General features: G+C 39.1%; 1 protein-coding gene across 3 annotated transcripts; it reads left to right on the forward strand.

Moving 5' to 3' along the window:
• The first annotated feature begins 11,366 nt into the window (after positions 1 to 11,366).
• Positions 11,367 to 21,400, forward strand: sypl1.L (synaptophysin-like 1 L homeolog). 3 transcript variants are annotated; one of them, XM_018252650.2, is made up of 6 exons: positions 11,367 to 11,525; positions 11,862 to 11,933; positions 16,204 to 16,325; positions 17,005 to 17,209; positions 18,975 to 19,157; positions 20,481 to 21,400. In XM_018252650.2, exons 2-6 carry the CDS (start codon positions 11,865 to 11,867, stop codon positions 20,604 to 20,606), a joined length of 705 nt encoding a protein of 234 aa, XP_018108139.1. In that variant the 5' UTR covers positions 11,367 to 11,525; positions 11,862 to 11,864; the 3' UTR covers positions 20,607 to 21,400. The 3 variants fall into 3 exon arrangements, with proteins under 3 accessions (XP_018108139.1, XP_018108140.1, XP_018108138.1); XM_018252651.2 differs by lacking the exon at positions 11,367 to 11,525 and adding an exon at positions 11,573 to 11,677; XM_018252649.2 differs by lacking the exon at positions 11,367 to 11,525 and adding an exon at positions 11,608 to 11,757.
• The last annotated feature ends 320 nt before the right edge of the window (positions 21,401 to 21,720 follow it).

Here is a 21,720-nt window from a genome sequence, read left to right on the forward strand (position 1 = left end):
TTCAGCCTCTGAACTGTTACAATATGCTCCATTAGTTGATACTTTTTTCAGCAGTGTCAGGGACATTCATTTACAGATGTGCAAAGTTTATTTGACATAAGCTCCATCAATTTTGAACTCACCAAGAGTTAATACCCCAAACAAAAAAATCACAGGGTTTTTGTAGTCTTTTACACGGGAGATTAAGGGAAGTACCGGGAGTTTCGAAGGAGTACAGGAAGGAGAGCACAATAAGAAATGTATCAAATTACAATAGTTTGCCAAGTGGCTGAAACCTATCACATAGCTGATCTTGGGTGGAAATGAAGCTTTAATATTAGAAAAAAATATTCACCCTTAAAATATAATTCCAGACTTTACTTACACTATATAAATCATAAGACTCTTGTTTCCTCCTGTCTTTGAATTCACAATCATAGCAAGCAGAAAGGTGCCATTTTGTGGACACTGTTATTTAGGCAAGCTTTTCATCATCCCAAAATCTTGTTTATGCACCAGAATGGGGGACCTGATGCCCATGCACTGACTACATGATTATAAGCAATAAGGAGGGAGGGGAAATATGAGGAGTGAAATCCAAGAAATGCAGAATGGAAAGTGAAAGCAATGGAGTGATGAAAGCAAGTGATTCCCAAAAAATTAATGTGGGCTTTTATAGTATAAAATACTATAGTAAGTAGGTGGCTGCTTCTAGAATTCAGTCCAGAGGGGAAAGTCAGGAAAGACAATGATAGGTTATTTGAATGTTTAAAATATTAGGGCATTTGTCAGATAATCTGTTGAGTACAGTATATTTAAAAACAATGCTGGCAATCTGCAGCTTTTTATGAAAGTATTTGTGGAATAAATAACAGGGTTTGGCTGGGTTCCTAAAAGCAGTCAGGGATTTTTTTTCAAGTTACAGGAAGAGGCTGCTGTACTAAGAAAATGAAACCGAATGTAACTTAATAGAGAATGGAATAGAGACGAGAAATTTATACTTCTGATGTGATTATATACTGTAGGTCCATAAAGGCTTATAGTGCAGAATGACCACAGTCTAAAGTTCACTGGCCAGCCATCCATTGTATCTGACCAATAGCCACATTCTATGAGCCCATTATGTTTCTATTGCTTCGGACAGCTTTGGGGGTTAATGATGTGAGCATATATTTAAACTCATCCCTGCTCAACTGACCAATACCTGGGGGATGGAAAAGATAATGTTGAGGAAGTGGGCCAAGTTCTTGGCACAGAGAGAATGGGTCCAGCCTGTGACATTGCCCACACATTGCAGTGCGCCAGTGCTTGGCACATCTGGAGGAGAGACTACCATACCCAGGGTCGGACTGGAGCACGGGGCCCACTGGGTTCCAAACTTCCAGTCAAATGTGTAGAGGAGGACAAGGTGCTCCAGAATTAAATGTAAAGTAACTCACCATACAGTGAAAGTGGTCCGGGTGCACCAGCCCCAGACCCCCAGCTTTAGGGAGCGGTACAGCAGAAGATAAAGAAGCAGAGCTGACCAGCACTCAAATGGATCCACAGGACCAGAGATATTCAGTTAAAAAATATTTTTATTAGTAGAAAAATTAAAAATATATTTGCATCTCCATTCACCCTACGCGTTTCGCACCTTTTAGGGTGCTTAGTCATGGGCTCCAAACTTCCAGGCCCCCGCCCAAATGCACACATCGATTTGGGGGGCAGTTTAGGGGAACACGCCCAGTCCGACCCTGACCATACCCTGTGGAACTATACTGTGCAGCTTGTACATGTGCTGGATTACATGTCAGTGAGACACTTTCTGTTGCTTGTCGCTTGTTGCTGGTTGCAATTACACCCTATATTTACCATTACTCCCAGCTCAATAAACACACAGGGGTAATCTATTTGCTGCGTCATTGTGAGTGGATCCAAAAGTTTCAACTCCCAACAACCATCTGGGAGAGACCGACATGTGGACTGTCAATTGTTTTTGCCTCTATTTTGTTACATAAATGTTGGAATGCGCTATTCATGCCACTGTTCTCAAGTCACCAATAATTACATTCGGTTTTCACAGATTTCTGTTTTTCTTTTCATTAAAGCATTTGAGAGTTATCTACTGCCGGGTCTCCTAAAGGTAACATAACACTCCGGGGTGCGTGCAACTCAGACAAAGTTACTTTCTCTTTAGGCCATATGCCACTAATTAGAGCCCTATCTTTTTCAACATTTAAAATTGGTAACCTGCATACCCCAGCTTCTGTGTCAATTTAGAATCCTAGAAAAAACAACTATGTTGAAGGTTCTACTGCTTCTCAGCTGCAGTTCAACAGTCTCTAATTTATGGATATTAGTTAAGCAAAATGCACTGAAAACAGTGCTGTGACTTTGTTAGTAGAAGAAAGGCCACCGTATGCTGCTACTACTCCCATTTACTCTTAAATTAAAGAATATGTGGCACAATACTGAACTGTATCACTGGGTAGCAAAAAGTAACCATGTCACTTAAATAAGCAGCCCATTGGGGATGGGGGAAAAGGTTATGTGGTCCATGACCAAGTTTTCTGGCCAAAGTTCACCCCAATTAATGTAGCGCAAATCTAACAATGTTCATAATGCAAAGAAAAGCATCTTTCAGCAGAAAGTAATACCAAAAACAAGGCAAAGTATGGCATGGCTCTGCTACAGGAATAAAAAAGTTAATGTGTTACATAGCTGTTCTATTTTTGGGAGACTAATATGGTGAGAGTAACTAGGCCGCAGTGGCCCATCTGGCTGCTTAAAACTCCTATCTACTAAGCACATTACTTTTTTTTACTGCCTTTATGGATTTTTCGCTTTACTGGCTGTTCCATAGAAAGTGACTCTATGATCTTACATTTTCAGCCTTGTGCTGCCATCTAGTGGATAAATGTCACACTCCAAAAACATACAGGCAGTTAATTGACTCCTGTTAAATTGACTCGGCTGTGTGTGAATGCGATAGGCACTTTAGACTGTAAACTTTACTGGGGCCGAGACTGATGTGAATAAATGTGCGAGAGTTCTTTAGATTTGTCCTGGTTGTAGCCCATAGAGCTTTATGATGTCCTTCACTCTATAATTCTGTTTCACATTATTCTTGAGGATAAACTATCTACACAAACCTTTTCATGTGCCATGTCTGCTAATCTTTTATCCAACATATCATCCTCACTTACTATCCTTTTAACCCTCAAGTACTGAGATCTAGGGAGACATTGAATACAAGACGAAGGCTGATATAAATTAAACCAATTATTACAATGTTTGTTCTTTTATCAACACATTGTATTTTACATAAATTGCAATAAATAGGAAGGTAACATTACATAATTCTTGTGGCACATCTTCACAATAGTCAATATCATCTTCCTGGCAGAGGCAGCCTTCATATATTCTACTCCTTGGTTTCTCACTTTCATTCAAAACACATGTCCTCACATACAAAAATGGAGCATACTCCTAATGCCTCAGTATAGGCGCAAAACAGAATTGTCCACTGTTGAGGGGCTACCCTAAGTCAGTGGTGGAACTAGGTCTTCTGGCTTCCAGACTAAGCCGCAACTTACCCCACACATTACTTTTTCATTAAAGCTACTACCACGCCTGATTGTTAACCTAGCTGCCTCTCATTTCTGAGTGGGTTTATTAGAAGCCTTGCCTTGCCCTAGCTAGTCAAACTAAGAACAGCCTGCTCTTCCTGAGAAAGCACTTGCTGCAATAGTATGTACTGCCACCAGAAGATACTTAGACCATAGAGTCTTCTTCCCTCTCCACCCACTTATATAGTTTCCAGTGCCTAGGACCTCCACCACTCTATAAATTTTCCAGGTGATTCCTGTCTGTGGACCCTATATGGCCCCTTACTGACCAAAGTGAACTTACACTTAACTATATACAATTGCCATAATTCCTCATTCAGGGATTCATAGGGGTTTCACACTAAATATATTCAACGACTGCCAAATTTAAATGTTCTTGGCTTTACTAGAGTAGGAAGTAATTTAAGATGTAATCTGAGTGTTAATTCTTTATTTGTCATTAAACCATTTGCCCACACATACCCCATAGCAAGTCAGCAAGTAGCATTTGCTAGTCACCTGCTTAAAAGCAAACATCTTAATGGTTGCTATAGGTTACTGCACTTGAGTAAACTTAGTGCCTTTTATTATATATCATATAAGGACAAGAGTTAATTTTTTTGCTGGGGGGGGGGGTTGGGCAACAATCATGGGTGATTCTACAAATATATAACCAACGTTTTAAAGAGATACTGACACCTGAAATTAAACTTTTTTTTACATCTATTATAATATTGGCTTTGCAAGCTACTTCTAACTTTGCCATAAAGTATTTGCACGATGCTTTTACATTACCTGTCTGATCCCCCATGTTCCTGTATGAGGGGGCTGCCATATTTGTGCAGCAGGAGTCAGTTAGCATTAGAAACTGTAACTAACAGGCTGAGATGGGACAGTCAGGTTGGCAAAGTCAGAGTGTCAGAGAGTCAGGCTTAGGAACTTCAACTAACAATCATATACAAAAACAAACCTCTCAGCAACAAATGATCAACATGACCTATAGGTAACATTTAATGTACATTCATATGCTAAAATTCATTTTTTAGTGTCAGTATCACTTTAACGTAACAAGAAGAAAGCTAGCTGTATCCTGGAGCTGAGGTCATTTGTTGAAGTCACACGATTGAAAGTCCAAAGGGTGTCAAGTTAAGTAAACAATAAGCTTATGGTGTGCTGATTATCAATGACTGTGTATATAAATACTTTTATTGATAAGAAGTGATTATGACACACAACTCATACAGCTAAGATCTTGTTAATGTTAATTCATCTATCTTTAATTCATATATTCTTTAAGGTATTTGTCTTATAGGTGGTAGTTTGTTTTTTTTAATGTGGATAAGATCATTCCAGAAATGCTGGGCTTCTCTGATATACTGATGAACAGCTGAATATCTACTGGTAGAACTCAAGCTACCTTTAGGGCACCCCTGTAATATCCTGTTAATTGTAATTAGTCTTGGGCAGAAGATATGTTTTAGGTGTGAGCCCTACATCTACACTGTCCTATAAATATAGCATATTGCATGAAATCATGTCATACTTCTCACCTTTATTTTTTTTCCCATACCTTTTGGTTGTTGTAGCTCAATAATATTAAATGACATGTTCCTATTAGTAACAGTAATGTGTCATTATTACTTTCAGCTCAGCACCAGAGGGTCTCAGCATAACTTGAGCAGTGCACGGAGAGTCCTTTCTATTAAGCTGGGCTTGGGGCAGCACAGTCTTTCTATAGTGTTGAGTCCACTCCAGAGGAGGACTCCAGAATAAAGCTGGCCTTACATGGGCAGATTTAATTATTGTTTTAATGAACAATTCTTCTGTCATTGGTTAATGATATGTAAGGAGACATATATCACACATATTTTAACCGATCTGTTCCTCTGTTTACTTACTGTACGCATTTAGCCCAACCTTTCAAAATAAACTATTAGGATAACAAGATCAGAACGATTGTAAATTTTACAATTGTATGCACCCCTTCAATGTAACAATTAGTAGATGATTTTATAAGATAGAAATCTGCCTGTGTATGGCCTCCTTTAAGGAACCAGTATTATCATATGACAAGATATGATACGACAAGGCGACCGATATTGGCAAAACCTTGGATATTGGTCATCTTTTTTATTGGACAGGATTGAAAATGTCTCTGCTTCAAGTGAGGGATGGGTATGTCCTAACAGTCCCTGCAAGAAGCACAGTAGGAGAGGGACAGCCAATCACAGCTCTGCAGTCACACAAGCAAAGGCAGGCTTCAGTTCCCTATCAGGTCCTCCTGGCTGCTGATTGGTTCCTGTCAGTGCAGTGAGCTGAGTGCCACCTGGGAATTCAGGGATCAGGAAGTGGAAGAGAAGGGCGGGATTATTAGGGTTTTTGCAGAAATATTCAATAAATCAGCTTGAAACACTACTTTTTTTTAAGCATAATTCTATATCTGAGTACGCACTGTAATTTTAACATATAATTAATATATATATACCTTAAAAGAGAATTCAATCCTTTAGCAAAAAAACCCGTACCCCTCATTCCACGTAGATCCCCCTCCCTCCTCCCCCCAGCCTAACTGTCCCCCGGGGAGATGCCCTTCACTTTTTACTTACCCCTCGGTGCAGATTCAGGCATTGGAGATCACCGCAGCCATCTTCCGGGTCTTCGTGTCTTCTTCCAGCACTTCTGCAATTTACGTCCATTTCATGCGCAGTTGTCGCAGACTGGTATATTGCTCCAACTGCACATGTGCCGCTTTGCCGGTATACGTCTCAGCTTACTGAAGACCCAGAAGATGGCTGTGTGGAACTCCGATGCCTGAATCTGCGCCACCATTCCCCGGGCGGCAGTTAGGCTGGGGGGAGGGTTTTTTTGTTAAAGGGTTGAATTCTCCTTTAAGCCCTGTCATTTGACTCCAGACTAAGCCATGCTGAATTAAAGGAAAACTATACCCCCAAAATGAATACTTAAGCAACAGATAGTTTATATCAAATTGAATGACATATTAAAGAATCTTACCAAACTGGAATATATATTTACATAAATATTGCCCTTTTACACCTCTTGCCTTGAACCACCATTTCGTGACTCTATCTGTGCTGCCTCAGAGATCACCTGACCAGAAATACTACAACACTAACTGTAACAGGAAGAAGTGAGGAAGCAAAAGGCAGAACTCTGTCTGGCTCATGTGACCTTACATGTGGTTTGTATGTGTGCACAGTGAATCTTACGATCTCAGGGGGCGGCCCTTATTTTTTAAAATGGCAATATTCTATTTATGATTACCCAATGGCACATACTACTAAAAAAGTATATTATTATGATAATGGTTCATTTACATGAAGCAGGGTTTTACACATGAGCTGTTTTACTCAGTATCTTTTAATAGAGACCTACATTGTTTGGGGGGTATAGTTTTCCTTTAAGCCAGGTTGAATTTCTCTGGTCATGCAAGGTTAATGAAGACTACATTATCAATGTAAGCATCCTTTTATAGTGATTTCTAGCACTGATAGGAACTTAAAAACAGTATAGTAAAGCCAATATGTTAGACACCCCTTAGTGAAGTGTTTTCCCTGGGCCAGGGTATAAGATGCACCAGACCAGGGATATTTCTATAATAGCACAGCACCCAGGGCTGGGCCAAGCCAACTGGTTGCCCTAGGCAACCTGGCTGGCAGATGGGGAGGGGAGATTGGCAGAGCGGAGGACAGAGGGGAGTGAATGCGAAATGGGGTAGGCAGAAGACCCTTTAACAAATACATGCCCAGCACCCTCCTATCTTTGCACCCTATACAGATGCCTCTTCTGCCTACCCCTAGTTTCAGCCTTGACTGCACTAACTTGCCTGAAAGTCCCAGGGGTTCCTAGCATAGACTTAATCTTAATCTCGCTTGTGTTTTCTTATATCAATATGTCCAAACCCTTACTATGAATAATAATAATGTCTGCCACTAAGATCTCCATGACGTTTTTTTTACAACAATACTTGTTTCAAACTAATTAAAAGACATTCAAGTCTAAGGGTATATGGTGTCTAATCATTTTCTTCTGTCTGCCTGCATTTTGCAGGGGAGCTGCTGACATGAGGCAAGTTGAAAAACTCCCCTTAGGCGCCAGCAGCCTGCAGATTACCAGGAGTAGCACTCCTGGTAATTTACACAGCCAGAATTCTGATTTTTAAATCATACTTTCAGCTCTACTACTGCTGAGAGGGCCCCCTCAACCCAGTCCAGCACAAAAAACAATGTACAGAGAGAGAAGCGGATTCCCTCCAATCTGTACAGATCTACAATGACATGCACGGTGGTAGCCTGTGTGGAGCTACACAGAGCAGATATTTCCATGGAAAAGCAAAATCTGCTCCTTTTAGTTGCATGCATGCCTATGAGTTTCTTGTACTTTTACACTTTAGTCCATCAAGGGTTAGTATGTCTATCATGCATTTAAATTTGTCAGCATGATCTTTCACAGGGAGGACAGAAATTGACAGTTTACAGGCCCCTAGCTGCCAGGAAGAGAATTGCTGTAGCAAGGACCTTGAAAGTGCAAAACAGCTTCTTCTTCTTCTTCTGAACCCTGCAGAAAGGGTTGCCCCCTGGACAGTATATTATAAACACAGCCGCTAAAACCCTTTTATTGTATTATGATTTTATTAATAGGGGATAAAGCAGAAATAACAAAAACATTTTCCAGAAAAGGTAGCAACCCTCCCCACAGAGCAGTATAAAATATATTTCTGGCATTCAATGTACCAGACAGGAGGGTAAGGTAGTCACATATTTTGGTATGACTGGCTTCACAGCTAGGGTTGCTGCCTTTATTGTAAAATTATTATTAATAGCACTGAATTCAATGGTCAGATGGCAGGTATTACTAAACACAACAGACAGGGCCTTTTAAAAAGTGGTCAAAAGGGGCATTTATCCAGAACCCACCAATAGTTTGTAACCTGCAAATAAAGCATCCAATGAAAATGTTGAACCTGTCATTTTACTTATCTGGAGCATTATGCAATTCTTGGAACTGTTTCCTAAGGGATTTTACTTATAAATACACTGCATATATTTTTCATTCCGAGCAGAAACATTTTTTCTTGTAGTTTGCTATGTAGAGGTGGGCGGTGGGCTTCATGTTGTTTTCTCTTTCTGATGTAAAAACTAAAGAATGAGGAGTCAAATCAAGTCAATCCTTTACCAAATTTCACACTACACCATTTTACTATAATAAAGGGTTATGTATAGTGGTCTGACTACAGTTGCCTCCATAGCAAACTTCTATAAGACCATCATAACATGTGGAGGAAGACATGTTTTCACAGAATTATCATTCAGGGCCCCAATGGGCCCACTACATTCCTCCACCTGCACAGCAGTAGCAGGTTTAGCTTCTGTTATGTCCCTGGGGTGTACAGTTTCTACAGCACTATATGTAAGTTCTTCTTGACAGGAAAACAGGTATTGCATGGCAAAAATTATAAAAAGAAATGCTGATGGATTTACACTGCCATATTCCCTGAGCACAGCACCTGTAGAACATAAGGAATTAATACATCTTTAGTTCTATAAAAGAACAGGGCCATATTTGCTATGAGGTAAAACCTTGCGTCAGGTGGCACTTTACAAGGTGTTAAACAAGTGCTGCTAGCATTAAGAGATAAATGTATTTTTTTGTGGGAAATGTTGCTCTTTAGTATAGAAAAAATGGGAATGGTTAGCAGCATGGCCCTCTTGACTCAGGTGGCAGTGCCAGCAGAAGAGTCCCTGACAAAAAGTGCACACAAGACACTGTATGGCTCCCTGGGTTGGAAGACAAATATTAATTTTGCTCATCTACATCACAAGTATAAAATAGCTTGGTACTTAAAGGAGAAACAAACCCCTTATTTAAAAAAAAAAACCTACCCCCCCACCCCACATAGACCCCCCCCCAGCCTAACTGCTACCCGGGGCAAATGCCCCTAACTTTTTACGTACCGTACGTGCAGATTCAGGGATCTGAGTTCATGGCCGCCATCTTCCAGGTCCAGGTTTGTTTCTCCTTTAAGAATGAGATTTGTGGAGCGGCGCCTGCGCAGTTGGAGCAGCAACTGTGCATGCGCCGCAATAGATGGAAATTCTTAGCAACTGACTAATTAGTCTTTATCTTTTATAGCTTTGGAACTATTTGTTTCCCACTTCTGATTATTTCCAGCTTTCAAATGAGGTTCAGTGACCCCCTGGCAGCCAAAAAATTTATGCTTTTTGAGGCTACAATTTAATTGTTAAGGTTACTTTGTATTTAAACCATTTGCTGGGCGCTAGGGTAATTTGGACTCTAACAAGATAGCTGCTAAAATTCAAAACTGGAGAGCTGCTGAACAAAAAGCTAAATAAAAAAAACAATAAATGAAGACAAATTGTAAATTGTCTCAGAATAGCACTCTCTACAACAACCCATTAATGACTATCAGGCAGGGTAAGGGTAGTACTCTAAGGGCTCTTACTCACTGGCGTTCTGACCTGCGCTCCCCTGCGTTCTGTTTTTTGGCGTTCAGCCGCAGGGGAGCGCAGGAATAGACGCATGTCATTATTTCAAATGGGGCTGTACTCTCTCAGGCGCGTGTAGGCGCCGAAGGCAGGTTGAGACGCAACATGCTGCATTTTTCCTGCGTTCGGCGCCTACACGCGCCTGAGTGAGTACAGCCCCATTTGAAATAATGACATGCGTCTATTCCTGCGCTCCCCTGCGGCTGAACGCCAAAAAATGGAACGCAGGGGAGCGCAGGTCAGAACGCCAGTGAGTAAGAGCCCTAAGAAATGTTTTGGGGTTGGTGTTGTGTGGGCCCACTAATGGGATCTGCAATGGCCAGCTTTAGTCCTTTGACCATCACAGTCTGAAACATGACCTGACAGCAGCCTCAGTAGCCAACAAACTACACCGCTTTTTCTCATAGATACACTACCTCCACCTTTAACAGAATTGTTATACCGGTAATATAAATTGGCAGGGTTGCCAGGTTGGCGGTTTTCTAGCCAAATTGGGCTACTAATTTAAAACCCACGTGGGTTTTGAAAGTACAAACTAGCCAAGGTAAGGATTTGGGCTACTTTTTGGGCCTTTGGCTGGTTTGTACTTTGGAAACCAGACAAATTTTTTTTCTTTCCCTAATGTGCCAAGCCTGTCTCCCAATGCATGGTGGGTAGTGTAGTTTTTAAGTATGTTGCCAACTGCCACAAAAATGTAAGACTACAATACTCATACGCATGCAATGGGAGTTACCAGATTTTGGGCTCTGTACCCTAGTCTCCCGTTCTATTCTAACATTTTCTGGCGATTTTCCTCAATTTTGGGGCCAAAAAACTGCTGGACACGAAAATGTCCAGAGGTTGATCTGTTTTACCAATATTTATTGAAATTGTATATGAATTAGGCCACTGGTGAATCTGTCACAGTTAAAAATTTGCAAAACTTGCAAAACAGTGAGAATTTGAAGGCTTTTTTTCACATATATTCATTTGTTTTTTATACTTTTTTTCACTGCATGTATTGTGCTATTTTTGGGCTAATTTTGAAGTACCTCTTGGCTAGTTTTGTAGCTGAGTTTGGCTGGTTTTGAAAATTACACCTGGCAACCCTGAACTGTGGGTATGTTTAATTAAGCCACTACTTCAAGACAATACTGTGTGCACACAAGCCTTTCTGGTATGATCTGTAACCATAACTAACGACACAGCTTGTTCTGTGACGAGATATTGGCTAGATACTCAATCATAACGAATACTTAGCGAGGCCCCACCCACCATTAAGAAGCTGTCACCGGACTAGCGCGCAGTGCAGCAGCAACCTCTTGAGGCGAATAACTAGAAACAACAGGCGGGCGAGGCTACAATCTGAACTGTATTAGGAAGGCAGGACAGAGGGGACGTGGGCGTCAAGGGGAGTGCAGCGCGAAAGTTGTCGCCTAAAGACATTTATTCGGTAATTTTCGGAAAACGGCACGATACATAATGTAGTTAGTCAATCAGAGAGACCGTTATATTAAATCAAAACCCAGGTCCGAGCAGGAAGGGAGCAGCCAGGCAGCAGTAAACCCGGGTGTTAAGAAGGAGGAGCCAGTGGAATTAAAGCGGGTATGATTTTGATTAGATTAGGCTCGTGCCCTCCCCTGGGGCGGGGCTACCGGTTGCAGGAAATCAGCCGGCTGAATCAGGTAGTGGAGGAGGCCGCAGCTACATTGCGTGGCCTGGGCTAAAAGTTGCACTCGTGTCTTGGCCTATCGTGATCATCTTCATCCTGTTTGTGTCTCTCTTGCAGAAAATGGTTGCCTGGCAGTTGAACTTCGGCCCGCTGAAGGAGCCCCTGGGATTTATCAAACTATTGGAATGGGTGAGTCTAAACATATGGGAGGGGAAGGGCCCTCTGACAATGGACGGTCATGTAGGTAGTTATGACCGTATTTACATTGTACTTGTGATTCTTTCCCATCTTGCGAGCCTTCGAGTAGCAACTCGGTTTTGTTCCGAATTGTGCGAGTTTTGTAGCCGTGAGAAATGAATAAGGAAGGTTACAGGTCCGTGGGAGGCCTCCAGTGATCACTGACAGGTGACATACACGCGCTCTTGTGTTGCCTCCCTGAGTCACGGGACTGGCTGAGGAAATCATGCAATGCCTCACTCGCACTGTTTGGCTAATCTCTCACTCTTAATGGGGAGTAAGGGCTCGTACCTGTAGCACTGGAGGTAGAGCTGTACCACTACTGGCCAAGGGGGGAATTTACTAAAACAATCGATTCGTATTAAAGTTGTTATTGTGGAAAAGTTTAGTGTAGCGGTGTGTGTGGGGGGGGGAGATGAACATTATCTTCTCCATGCCGCACGCAAGGCGGGGTTTTGGTAGCGGGGGTGGCAGAACTTTTCCGTATCAGACATGGGCGCTGGCGGCTGCTGTTTCTTATTTGCCAAGTATGGGTGGAGTTCAAGTGCTATTGGGGGATCACGAGATGGGATTGTTCCAGAGATAGCGCGTCTCTCTGCTCATTACATTGCTCCTGTAGGCTGCGTGCGTGGGACTTTCTGTCGCAACTTTGTGCATCGGCGCTAACCGTTTCTCTGTCACAATACTTTCCTCACTTACAGGAGTGAACACTCGATTATATCAACGTCGCTTTCATTCCTCTACCTCGAAATAACGGAAACTATTGTCTTGTAATCGGTATAAGGTTGACTCTTACCTTGTTTTAATTTTAATCCTAACTTGGATTCAAGAAGATCTTGTGATTTATGACAATAGCACCATTTTTACCTGTTTTGTTTAACGTGCGCCTATATCGGTGGTACAAATTTGTTATTGCTACTTTTTATTACTCCTCATTCTAGCTAGGCCCTCGCCCATTCATATTCCAGTCTCTAATTCAGATCAGGGTATGGTTACTAGGGTAATTAGACCCTAGCAACCATAGTGCCAAAAGGAGAGCTGTTGAATAAAAAGCTAAATAACTCAAAAACCACAGATAATAAAAAATGAAAACCAATTGCCAATTGTCTCTGAATATCAATCCCACTCAACATCATACAAAGGTGAACAACTCCTTTATTTGTAGGGGCACCTTTGCTATTGTCCGTTATATACTGAAGGGCTTCTGAGATTTCTGCTGATCACCGCCAGTGTCTGCCACAGGAAGAGCTGTATGATGAATTCTACCCATAACTGTTTTAAACGTGTTTTTGAATTTAACGGTCAGTGCCCATGTGTTCCATCGGCCACTCACAATATTCTGAGGTGGAAGCTGCAAATACATGCAATGTTGCACGTTTCTTAATCAATATAAAAGACCAGTAAGGGCTAAACCATTTTATTATGAAATCCAGTCGTTTCTGAAACAGTCATATCCCATAGAGTCTATTTAAAACATCTATGTTTTCTTTGAGAAAGGTCCTCTTGCTGGGACCTGAAATGTTGATAACCACCTATAAATATTTAATTTTTATTATATGGATACACATTTTACTGGATCCACCCAGGCTATTGATTTTTGTTGGGGGCTGGGTTACTACTCCACCAACTACATATCTTTCAACAGAGGCAGCTCCCTTATGTGATATTTTTTGCTTTGTTGTTTAAAACCAATCAGGGGTTGTCTTGCGAAAGGTCCTCTTGCTGGTTGATAACTGCCTATATTTTTTATTTATATATGGAATCCGTTCATTGGAATAACCTTTTCAGGGAGTGCTGGTCACACTCATTTTTTATATATTATATAATATTCTGTGTTTTGTTGGCATAGATGGAAAATTAACAACAATCTGTGGGGTAATTTTGTTGTCTCTCAAGTAACTGAGTTTACTTTCTAAAGTGAGTATCTACCCCCAAGCAAAATTTGTAGGTGAAGATTAAATGTTTTGTTATCCTTATGGGTGTGTATGTGGTGTTTTGTTTGTTTTTTCCCTTTGTTATATTAACAAACAGCAATATTGTTTTGCTTGCTATGTATTCTCAGAAAGCAAGTCTAAATATGATATAAACTAACCCCCTGGATTGCAAAAGTTAGGCTGTTCACATGGACCAGTTGTGAGTTGGATGCCTGTTCAAGGGGTTGCTGAGCCTTCAGTATGATGTTGTAGAGAGTGATATTTTGAGACAAATTGCTATTAGTTTTAATTTTTTAGTTTAGCAGCTATGCAGTTTTCATTTCAGCAATCTGGTTGCTATGACCCTAGCAACCATGCAGTAACTTGAATATTTCTCTGCCAGTCTAAAATAAAAAGTAATCTATGAACACCTGATTGATACAGTGCCTCTGAATAAATAATAAATCGATGTTACAATGAAATGATTTTTTTTTTTTTTAATCTTTTTGCATGGCAGTGCATGTTTTACTGAGAAAGGCCCTGTTTTTAGAGGCTCAATACCAGCCTTTGCCTAAAATAAACTGTAGATCTCTCTGGTGACTAAGGTATTTCCCTTTTTTTTTTTTTTTTATTAAATATATATACGGCAGAGTGAAATCAATTAACATGTCCTTTATGGTGGCACACATAAACACACATTGTACAGCATGAACAGTTGAGTAACAGATTACATCATATTAAGTAGCATATTAAAGAATCCTACCAAACTAGTATATATATTTAAGTAAATATTGCCCTTTTACATCTTTCCCTTGAGCCACCATTTCGTGATGGTCTGTGTGCTGCCTCAGAGATCACCTGACCCGAAATACTACAGCTCAAGAAGAATGTTAAAGCAAAAGACAGAACTCTGTCCGTTTATTGGCTAATGTGACCTAACAAGTATGGTTTGTTGGTATGTTTTTGTGCACAGTGAATCGTATGATCCCAGGGGACAGCCCTTATTTTTTTAAAATGGCAGTTTTCTATTTATGATTACCCAATGGCACATACTACTAGAAAAGTATATTATTATGAAAATGGTTTATTTACATGAAGCAGGGTTTTGCATGTGAGCTGTTTTATGCAACATCTACATTGTTTGGGGGGTATAGTTTTCCTTTAATAAGCATTTAAAGGAGAAGTTTCTATTTGTTTTCAATGTCGATCTGTCTCATTACATTTTCTATATGTGATTGGATTATTATTATATCTAGAAAGTTTGTTTCCCTGCAGTGAAGCTTATATTATCATGATAGTTCCCTTTCAAATGGAAAAATAACATCTGTCTCATAAGTGTTTATTAAGTGAATAGGCTGTTTGGTACAATGAAACATATACATTTTTGCATATTTCAAATTATTTATATGGCATAGTTTAACCTTGACAAAGTTAACTCATCCAAATGCTGTCGTGTCCTTATGACTAGGCTTGGGTGAATTTGACCTGATTCGTTCGTCGCCGGTGAAATGTCGCCAACACCCATTAAAGTCTATGGGCGTCAAAAAAAAATGTTGACGCCCAGCGCCATACAAGTCTAGGGGCATAATTTCTGCGGCAAAACAAGGCGAAAAAATTTGCCCATCCCTGCTTGTGACAAAAGTTTTCTAAAAAAAAAAAAAAAATAATGTTCACCAAATGTATCTACCAAAGGAAAAAGTTCCATAGTTTTCTAACAAAGTCCCACATACTGTTTTCTAAACATATGCACAAAATATAGTAATGCATAGGGGTCGCTAACTGAGAAAAGTTGGTAGAGAAAAAATACAGTTCAATCCCCCCTGTTGGAATAACAGATGTAGATAAGGTACCTTAAGTAGTAAACCTTAATTAACTTGAACATTATACTACTTCATTTTTTAATGTCTAATAAATAATATTTTTTACTCCCAAGAGGCGGTGTGGCACTCAATTGTTTTTCCGAATATCATTGTCAACCACCCTAAAGAATTTTATTTTGCAGATAAATATGCACATTTCATTTTTGCACTGATTTGTTTCCACTAATAAATGGGAATACCTCCCAGTGTTTGACTTTTTTGAAAAAAAGGGAAACCCACCAGATCTGCCTTTTAACGCTGTGATGTGGGAGGTAGGGGTTCATTGGGAGGAATATGAATATGCATTATGTAAATAGTGTGTCATCAGTATATCATGCAGATACCAAATTTTCATTTCACAATTGTTCCTGCAGTTAGTTTATAGCAATGAACACTTTCTTCTGCCATTTCTTAATTTCATATAATTTTTTATTTTCTGTCTTATTTTAGTTTGCTTCCATCTTTTCATTTGCCACTTGTGGTGGTTACAGTGGCAAAACTGAAATAATTGTGGAGTGTGCAAAGTTGTCAGAAAATAAATCCGCTGTTGCTCCATTTATGTATCCATTTCGGTAAGTATGATGTGCTGTATTTTGTACCATCTCTGGTCGATTATTGCATGTAATTGTCTACTTGTTCTGACATTGCATTGCATTTTGACCACATCGTTAATTCACCTCCCAACCAAAACTTATGTTGCCCTTTTTTAAAATACTCAGGCTGTTCAACTGGTGCAGTAAAATTGTATGGATAAACTAGGCTGACCTGATGTTGCAAATTATTGATTGGTAAAGCCCTACTTAATTATTTCAAGATTTCAGTTCCATATTTTTAGGGATGTACCAAATCCCTATTTTTGGCAATTTGCAGAACCGTGATTATTTTTTGAAGGACTTGTTTGAACCCTTATTTACATATGCAAATTAGGAAACACAGTGGAAAAAGTGTAAGCGTTTGATTTGGCCGAACCCAGGATTCAGTGCATCCCAAATTATTTTGATTTAATAGAGATATTTTCATTTTGTAGGGCATGAGGGCCAATAGTTGTTTTCCCCATATAGTTTAATCGGTGTTGGTGTCATGCAACTGTTTATAGTTACATAATTGGATTTACAAGTACTTTACACGCATTTTGTTCATAATCAAGAGTGCTCATAGTCTGTTTAATAATCTTTGGTAATATGCTATCTCTAAAATAATTTTTCTGATTTATGAAAACTGAAGTAATTTTGTTTATTTTTCCCCATTCAGATTAAATGTTCAGCTATTTGGAGGGATACCCGAAAATTTCTGTAATGCAACATGGAAAGAATTGCACCTTACTGGGGATTATTCCTCCCCAGCCCAGTTCTACGTTTCAATTGGAGTTTTTGCTTTTCTTTACTGCATGGCGGCTCTTGCATTTTATCTAGGTTTTATGCACTTGTATCGGGACTCTCGGACATTTCCATTATGCGTAAGTATGGAATTAAGGTTTAAATACGCTAATTTAAAAAGTGTATTGCCAAGTTAAAAAGATCTTAAATTATTGCTAGTTGATCTAAAGGAAGGCAAAAAAAAAACATCTAAAGCCTGTTTGCTTCAGAAGGGGAAAAAATACTTCCTGACCCCAAGATGATAATCCGTTCTTATTTGAGTGGCTTAACCTTTGTAAAGTTTGAAATCTAGCTAATGCCCTGTCTCCCTAGAGCTAGTTCCTATTTTCTCCCCATTCTTGTATTATTTTAGAAGGTATATTAAATGTATCAAAGTTTGAAGTCAGGCTCACCAGTAGAAACTTTTTGTCCTGGGTGCAGATGTTTTCAGACCTAAAACTTAAGCAATTCTAGTTTTGTGAAAGCTGAAGGACCACACATTTACATGGTGGATCATGCTTTCTTCATATTATTATCTCATATCATGTAATGGTCCTTCAGAACATGGAGAGGCACAGATGGAGGGACACCTTCTGATATGTGCTATTGAATGAGGGAAAAACTATCATCATCGCAGCAGGTGGCCCTTTAGTAATCCCAGAACCACACCTACCTCCAGCCAAGGCCATTCTGTAATAACAGAATGGCCTTATAGACACTTCAGCTATGATTTAATTATAATTCTATGTATTCAATTGTATTTAGCACAACGATTCATATGTATTGTATAAAGCTGTGTTTAACAACTGGAAACTGTAAAGCTGTCTATAGACAGATCTACTTGTTGCAAAATGTAGTTATTGGCCAACTCTAATTTTCCAACCTTATCAATAACATCGCCCTTATCGGATACTGGATGCCATCTTAAATTCCCATACTAGAGGAATAACTGTACATAGATCCAGTTGAATATTGCTGTATTTGATTATTGTATGTCCAACTTGACAATTACTCTAATGCGAGCCTATTGATCTTTTTATTTGCTGCATGGAAAATCATTGGTAAGTAAACATTTTGACCTTGTGGAAGATGCTACTCCCCACATTTAGCACGACTTAAGTTTTATTTTACATGCACATATCCAGCAACTTGGATGGCACAACCTAATGCAATACACGTGATCAAAATGTTATGATTTTATACCAACGCTAGTGTTTGGCTTTTCGAATTTCGTCTCGGGGTACACTTTGTAGTCAGCCTTCCACTTAAGTTACAGTATTTGTCTTTTTCATTAAGGCAAGGACACACACAGCACAGGCAAAGGCAAGCAGATCCTCCGTCATCTACTTCTTTATGTAGCCCAATTGACAGGCATGGCTTTGGCCTGGGTAGACTTACACTGAGTTTATTTTGGCAAGGAAACACAAATTTTGTGTTTTTGTGGCAAAATCTGCCAGCATTACACCTGTCAGTGGGACTACAAGGATTAGCAAACGGGCATTTGGGACCCTAAAATAGGGAGCTGAGAACAAAATCTAATCTTTCTCAGTCCAATGCACTGTACTGCAACATAGCACTACTTTGGTCAAACTGAACAAGGTGGCTAAATCATTAGTCGAACCATTTTGAAAGAGTAGATGTAGTTGTACAACCAATTTTCTGTTTTTGAATTTTTATCTGCCAGATTCTGCTTTTTCCTCAGTCTGTATAGTACTTGACATCCTTTTAACTAACTATTATATCCCAAATGAAATCTAGTATAGTATGCCAGCTTTTTATTTATTTTTATTTTTTTCTACATTATTGTAAATTGCATGTTTTGCAAATGAGTTGCATTTGTAAAATATCAAGTATTTTGTATTCTAGGACTTCTTCATTACTGTCATCTTTGCTGTAATGTGGCTGGTTAGTTCCTCAGCTTGGGCTAAAGGTTTGTCAGATATTAAAACCTCCACCAGCCCTCAAAATGTTGTGGATCATCACTGCCCGTCAGGTTTCAAATGTCTGCCTGGACAAGAGTCACACATGGGAAGTCTGAACATCTCTGTGGTATGTCTGTTTCAGAGCTTTTTATTAATATATTTTTATTAACATATTTTAAATCTGTAGTGTCACCTTGGTGTATAGTTTTCCCACCAGTAACAATATTAGAAGATGAGGCTTCATGTATCCTAACTTTGAAGTGTCTACTGCCATTAGATATGATTCCTTGATCTAAAATATACCACAAGTGTAACTTATCAGACTAGATTCATCATCTTTCCGGTTGCACGTCTGCCAATTGTTATAGCTGCAAGTCCTTGTTTATCTGATTAAAAAAAAATGTATGTGCGATGATCCTATTTTGGGTCCCCGGTTTCAGTATGGGCTAAAAAGGACTGTTAATCTTAGAATTTACCCTGTTACTGGAGTTGTGTTTTGTTGGCTTTCATGAGTGTTGACACATTAGGATGTGGGTAGAAAACCACAGCCATGTATGCATACAATAAGAAGTCACCTGTAGCTCTGTGTCAAGTTCTTCTTGCTAATTGTTACACTATTGTAAGACCCCTATTTGTTATAAATTAATGTAAGATGCCACATAACTTGCTGATGCTATAAATAAATGATAATGAGCTAGTGATTGGCTGTCATCTTACAATGTTGAGAGCTGATGGCTCTCCAGGCAGCAACAAGTGGAAAGAGTTGGTGGTACAGGTCCAGAGTCAGACTGGAGCCTTGGGGACCCACCGGGGCTGCAAATAAAGGGCCCTGGGGGCCCCCCTCCCAACCTCCAATTTCCAGGCCTGGCGCAGGGGCCCATCATGTTTTTTTCCCAACCTTGTACAGGTGTGGAACTCCTATCCAGAAACCTGATATCTGAAAGCTCCAAATTACTGAAAGACAATCTGCCAGAGAGTTCAAAATTTTTTATTTTTTTTTAATGTAATTTTTCTCTGTAATCTAAAAAAAATCTTGTATTTGATGGAAACCAAGCTTCTTAAATAGATATTGGTGGCAAAATAATACATTTTATTTTAAAGTGGTCTTAAGGTCTGTTGATCCAAATTATGGAAAAAATGCAGGTTCCAAACATACCAGATATTCCCTTACCTTGGAGATTTTTCACTGCTTTAAAGTGGTTTTATATGCTTTCTAATTTTAAGAGATGTATAATGCAATGGCAAATTATATATGCTATATGTCCTATTTAAACCTTCATAAATATTTTAATTTTCCATTCAAAAAAAAGCAAAGGAAATATGCTTCTTTAAGGCACTTTATTATCTATTCCTTCAGATTTTATGTCATGATTATGTGGTAAATGCCAAAATGTCATAAACATTGTTGGTGTAATTGTTTTTTTTTTTCCCCCTCCATGCTCTTGTCTAGGCTTTTGGATTTTTGAATCTGATACTGTGGGCAGGAAACGCTTGGTTTGTATACAAGGAGACGAGCCTACATTCTCCACCGCAACAGCCAAACCCTGAGCAAGGCCCTGGAAATGTTTCTCCGTGAATGTAAAGAAAAATTGTGCAGCAAATGCCCATTTATATTTGATGGTCAACAATGTGGTGTGTTCAATGCTAAGAATTGCATTGTGTTAATAAATGTGTGGATACAAGGTATTCATGCCAGGATTCCTCTTTCTGAAAAACAGCCCTTATGACTTACTTCAAGCAGGTTTTCCAGTTAAAGAACAATACGTTTTATTGTGAACAGTGATGTACTGCAGTTTATTGGCTTTAAAACACTAAGGTTTTTAAGAGTGCAAACACTGATAAATATTTCTTCAATATGAATTTTTGAAATATGACAAAATATGAAGTACTGTACTAATTTGGAGTACCTATTCTGATAACTATAAAAAAAAAAAAGTGGGGCTTTCTCTTAAACCAAAAGCTTTTGTTAAATAGGCAAAGACTTTGCAATACGTTAAGTTTAATCTAAAAGCTTACTAGTATCAATGCTTTTTTTTTTATTTTATATATACTAGATGTGTTGAACATTTATCTTGTTTTACTGCACAAACCCCCAAGTTTGTTTCTTTTACATGTACTATTTCTCAGAGCACTGTTAAAATTGTCAGTGGTAAAAGGTGGTGCAGGTTACTGATGATGTACAATTACTTTTCTATTGTAGCTTTTGCCACAAGTTTGCATTCTAGGCAAACATAACTTGTTTCTTTCCTAGTACTGTTTATATTCCTAACTGTTTCTCTCCATGCTGTTGTATATGGATTATTGTTCTGAACCAGATAAAAAATATTCTGTTCCTGCTGACGCAATATTAAAGATAAGTTAGTGTTTTGATTTTGTTTTTTTAAATGGATATTTAGTGATTATTTAAATACAAAGCGGGAATTATATGGTTATAGACTATAACAAACAGAACTGGTGAAGATTTGGAGCAGATGGGGGAGGGGGAACAAGCCATAACTAATGTTGGCATTCTTATTTGAGCACCATGCACATAGGATCTACAGTATGTGCTTGGCTAAAAATCTGCTAATGAACTGGGTATCTAGCAGTTAAAGAATACTTAAACTTTTCTTTTTCTATATCTAAACTTACTATGAACAGCCCCAAAATAACATAACTTTCTCCATACATTCACATTTATTTTGTTTCTC

Source organism: Xenopus laevis, chromosome 3L (genome assembly GCF_017654675.1).
Source record: "Xenopus laevis strain J_2021 chromosome 3L, Xenopus_laevis_v10.1, whole genome shotgun sequence".
In the NCBI taxonomy this organism is placed as follows: domain Eukaryota; kingdom Metazoa; phylum Chordata; class Amphibia; order Anura; family Pipidae; genus Xenopus; species Xenopus laevis.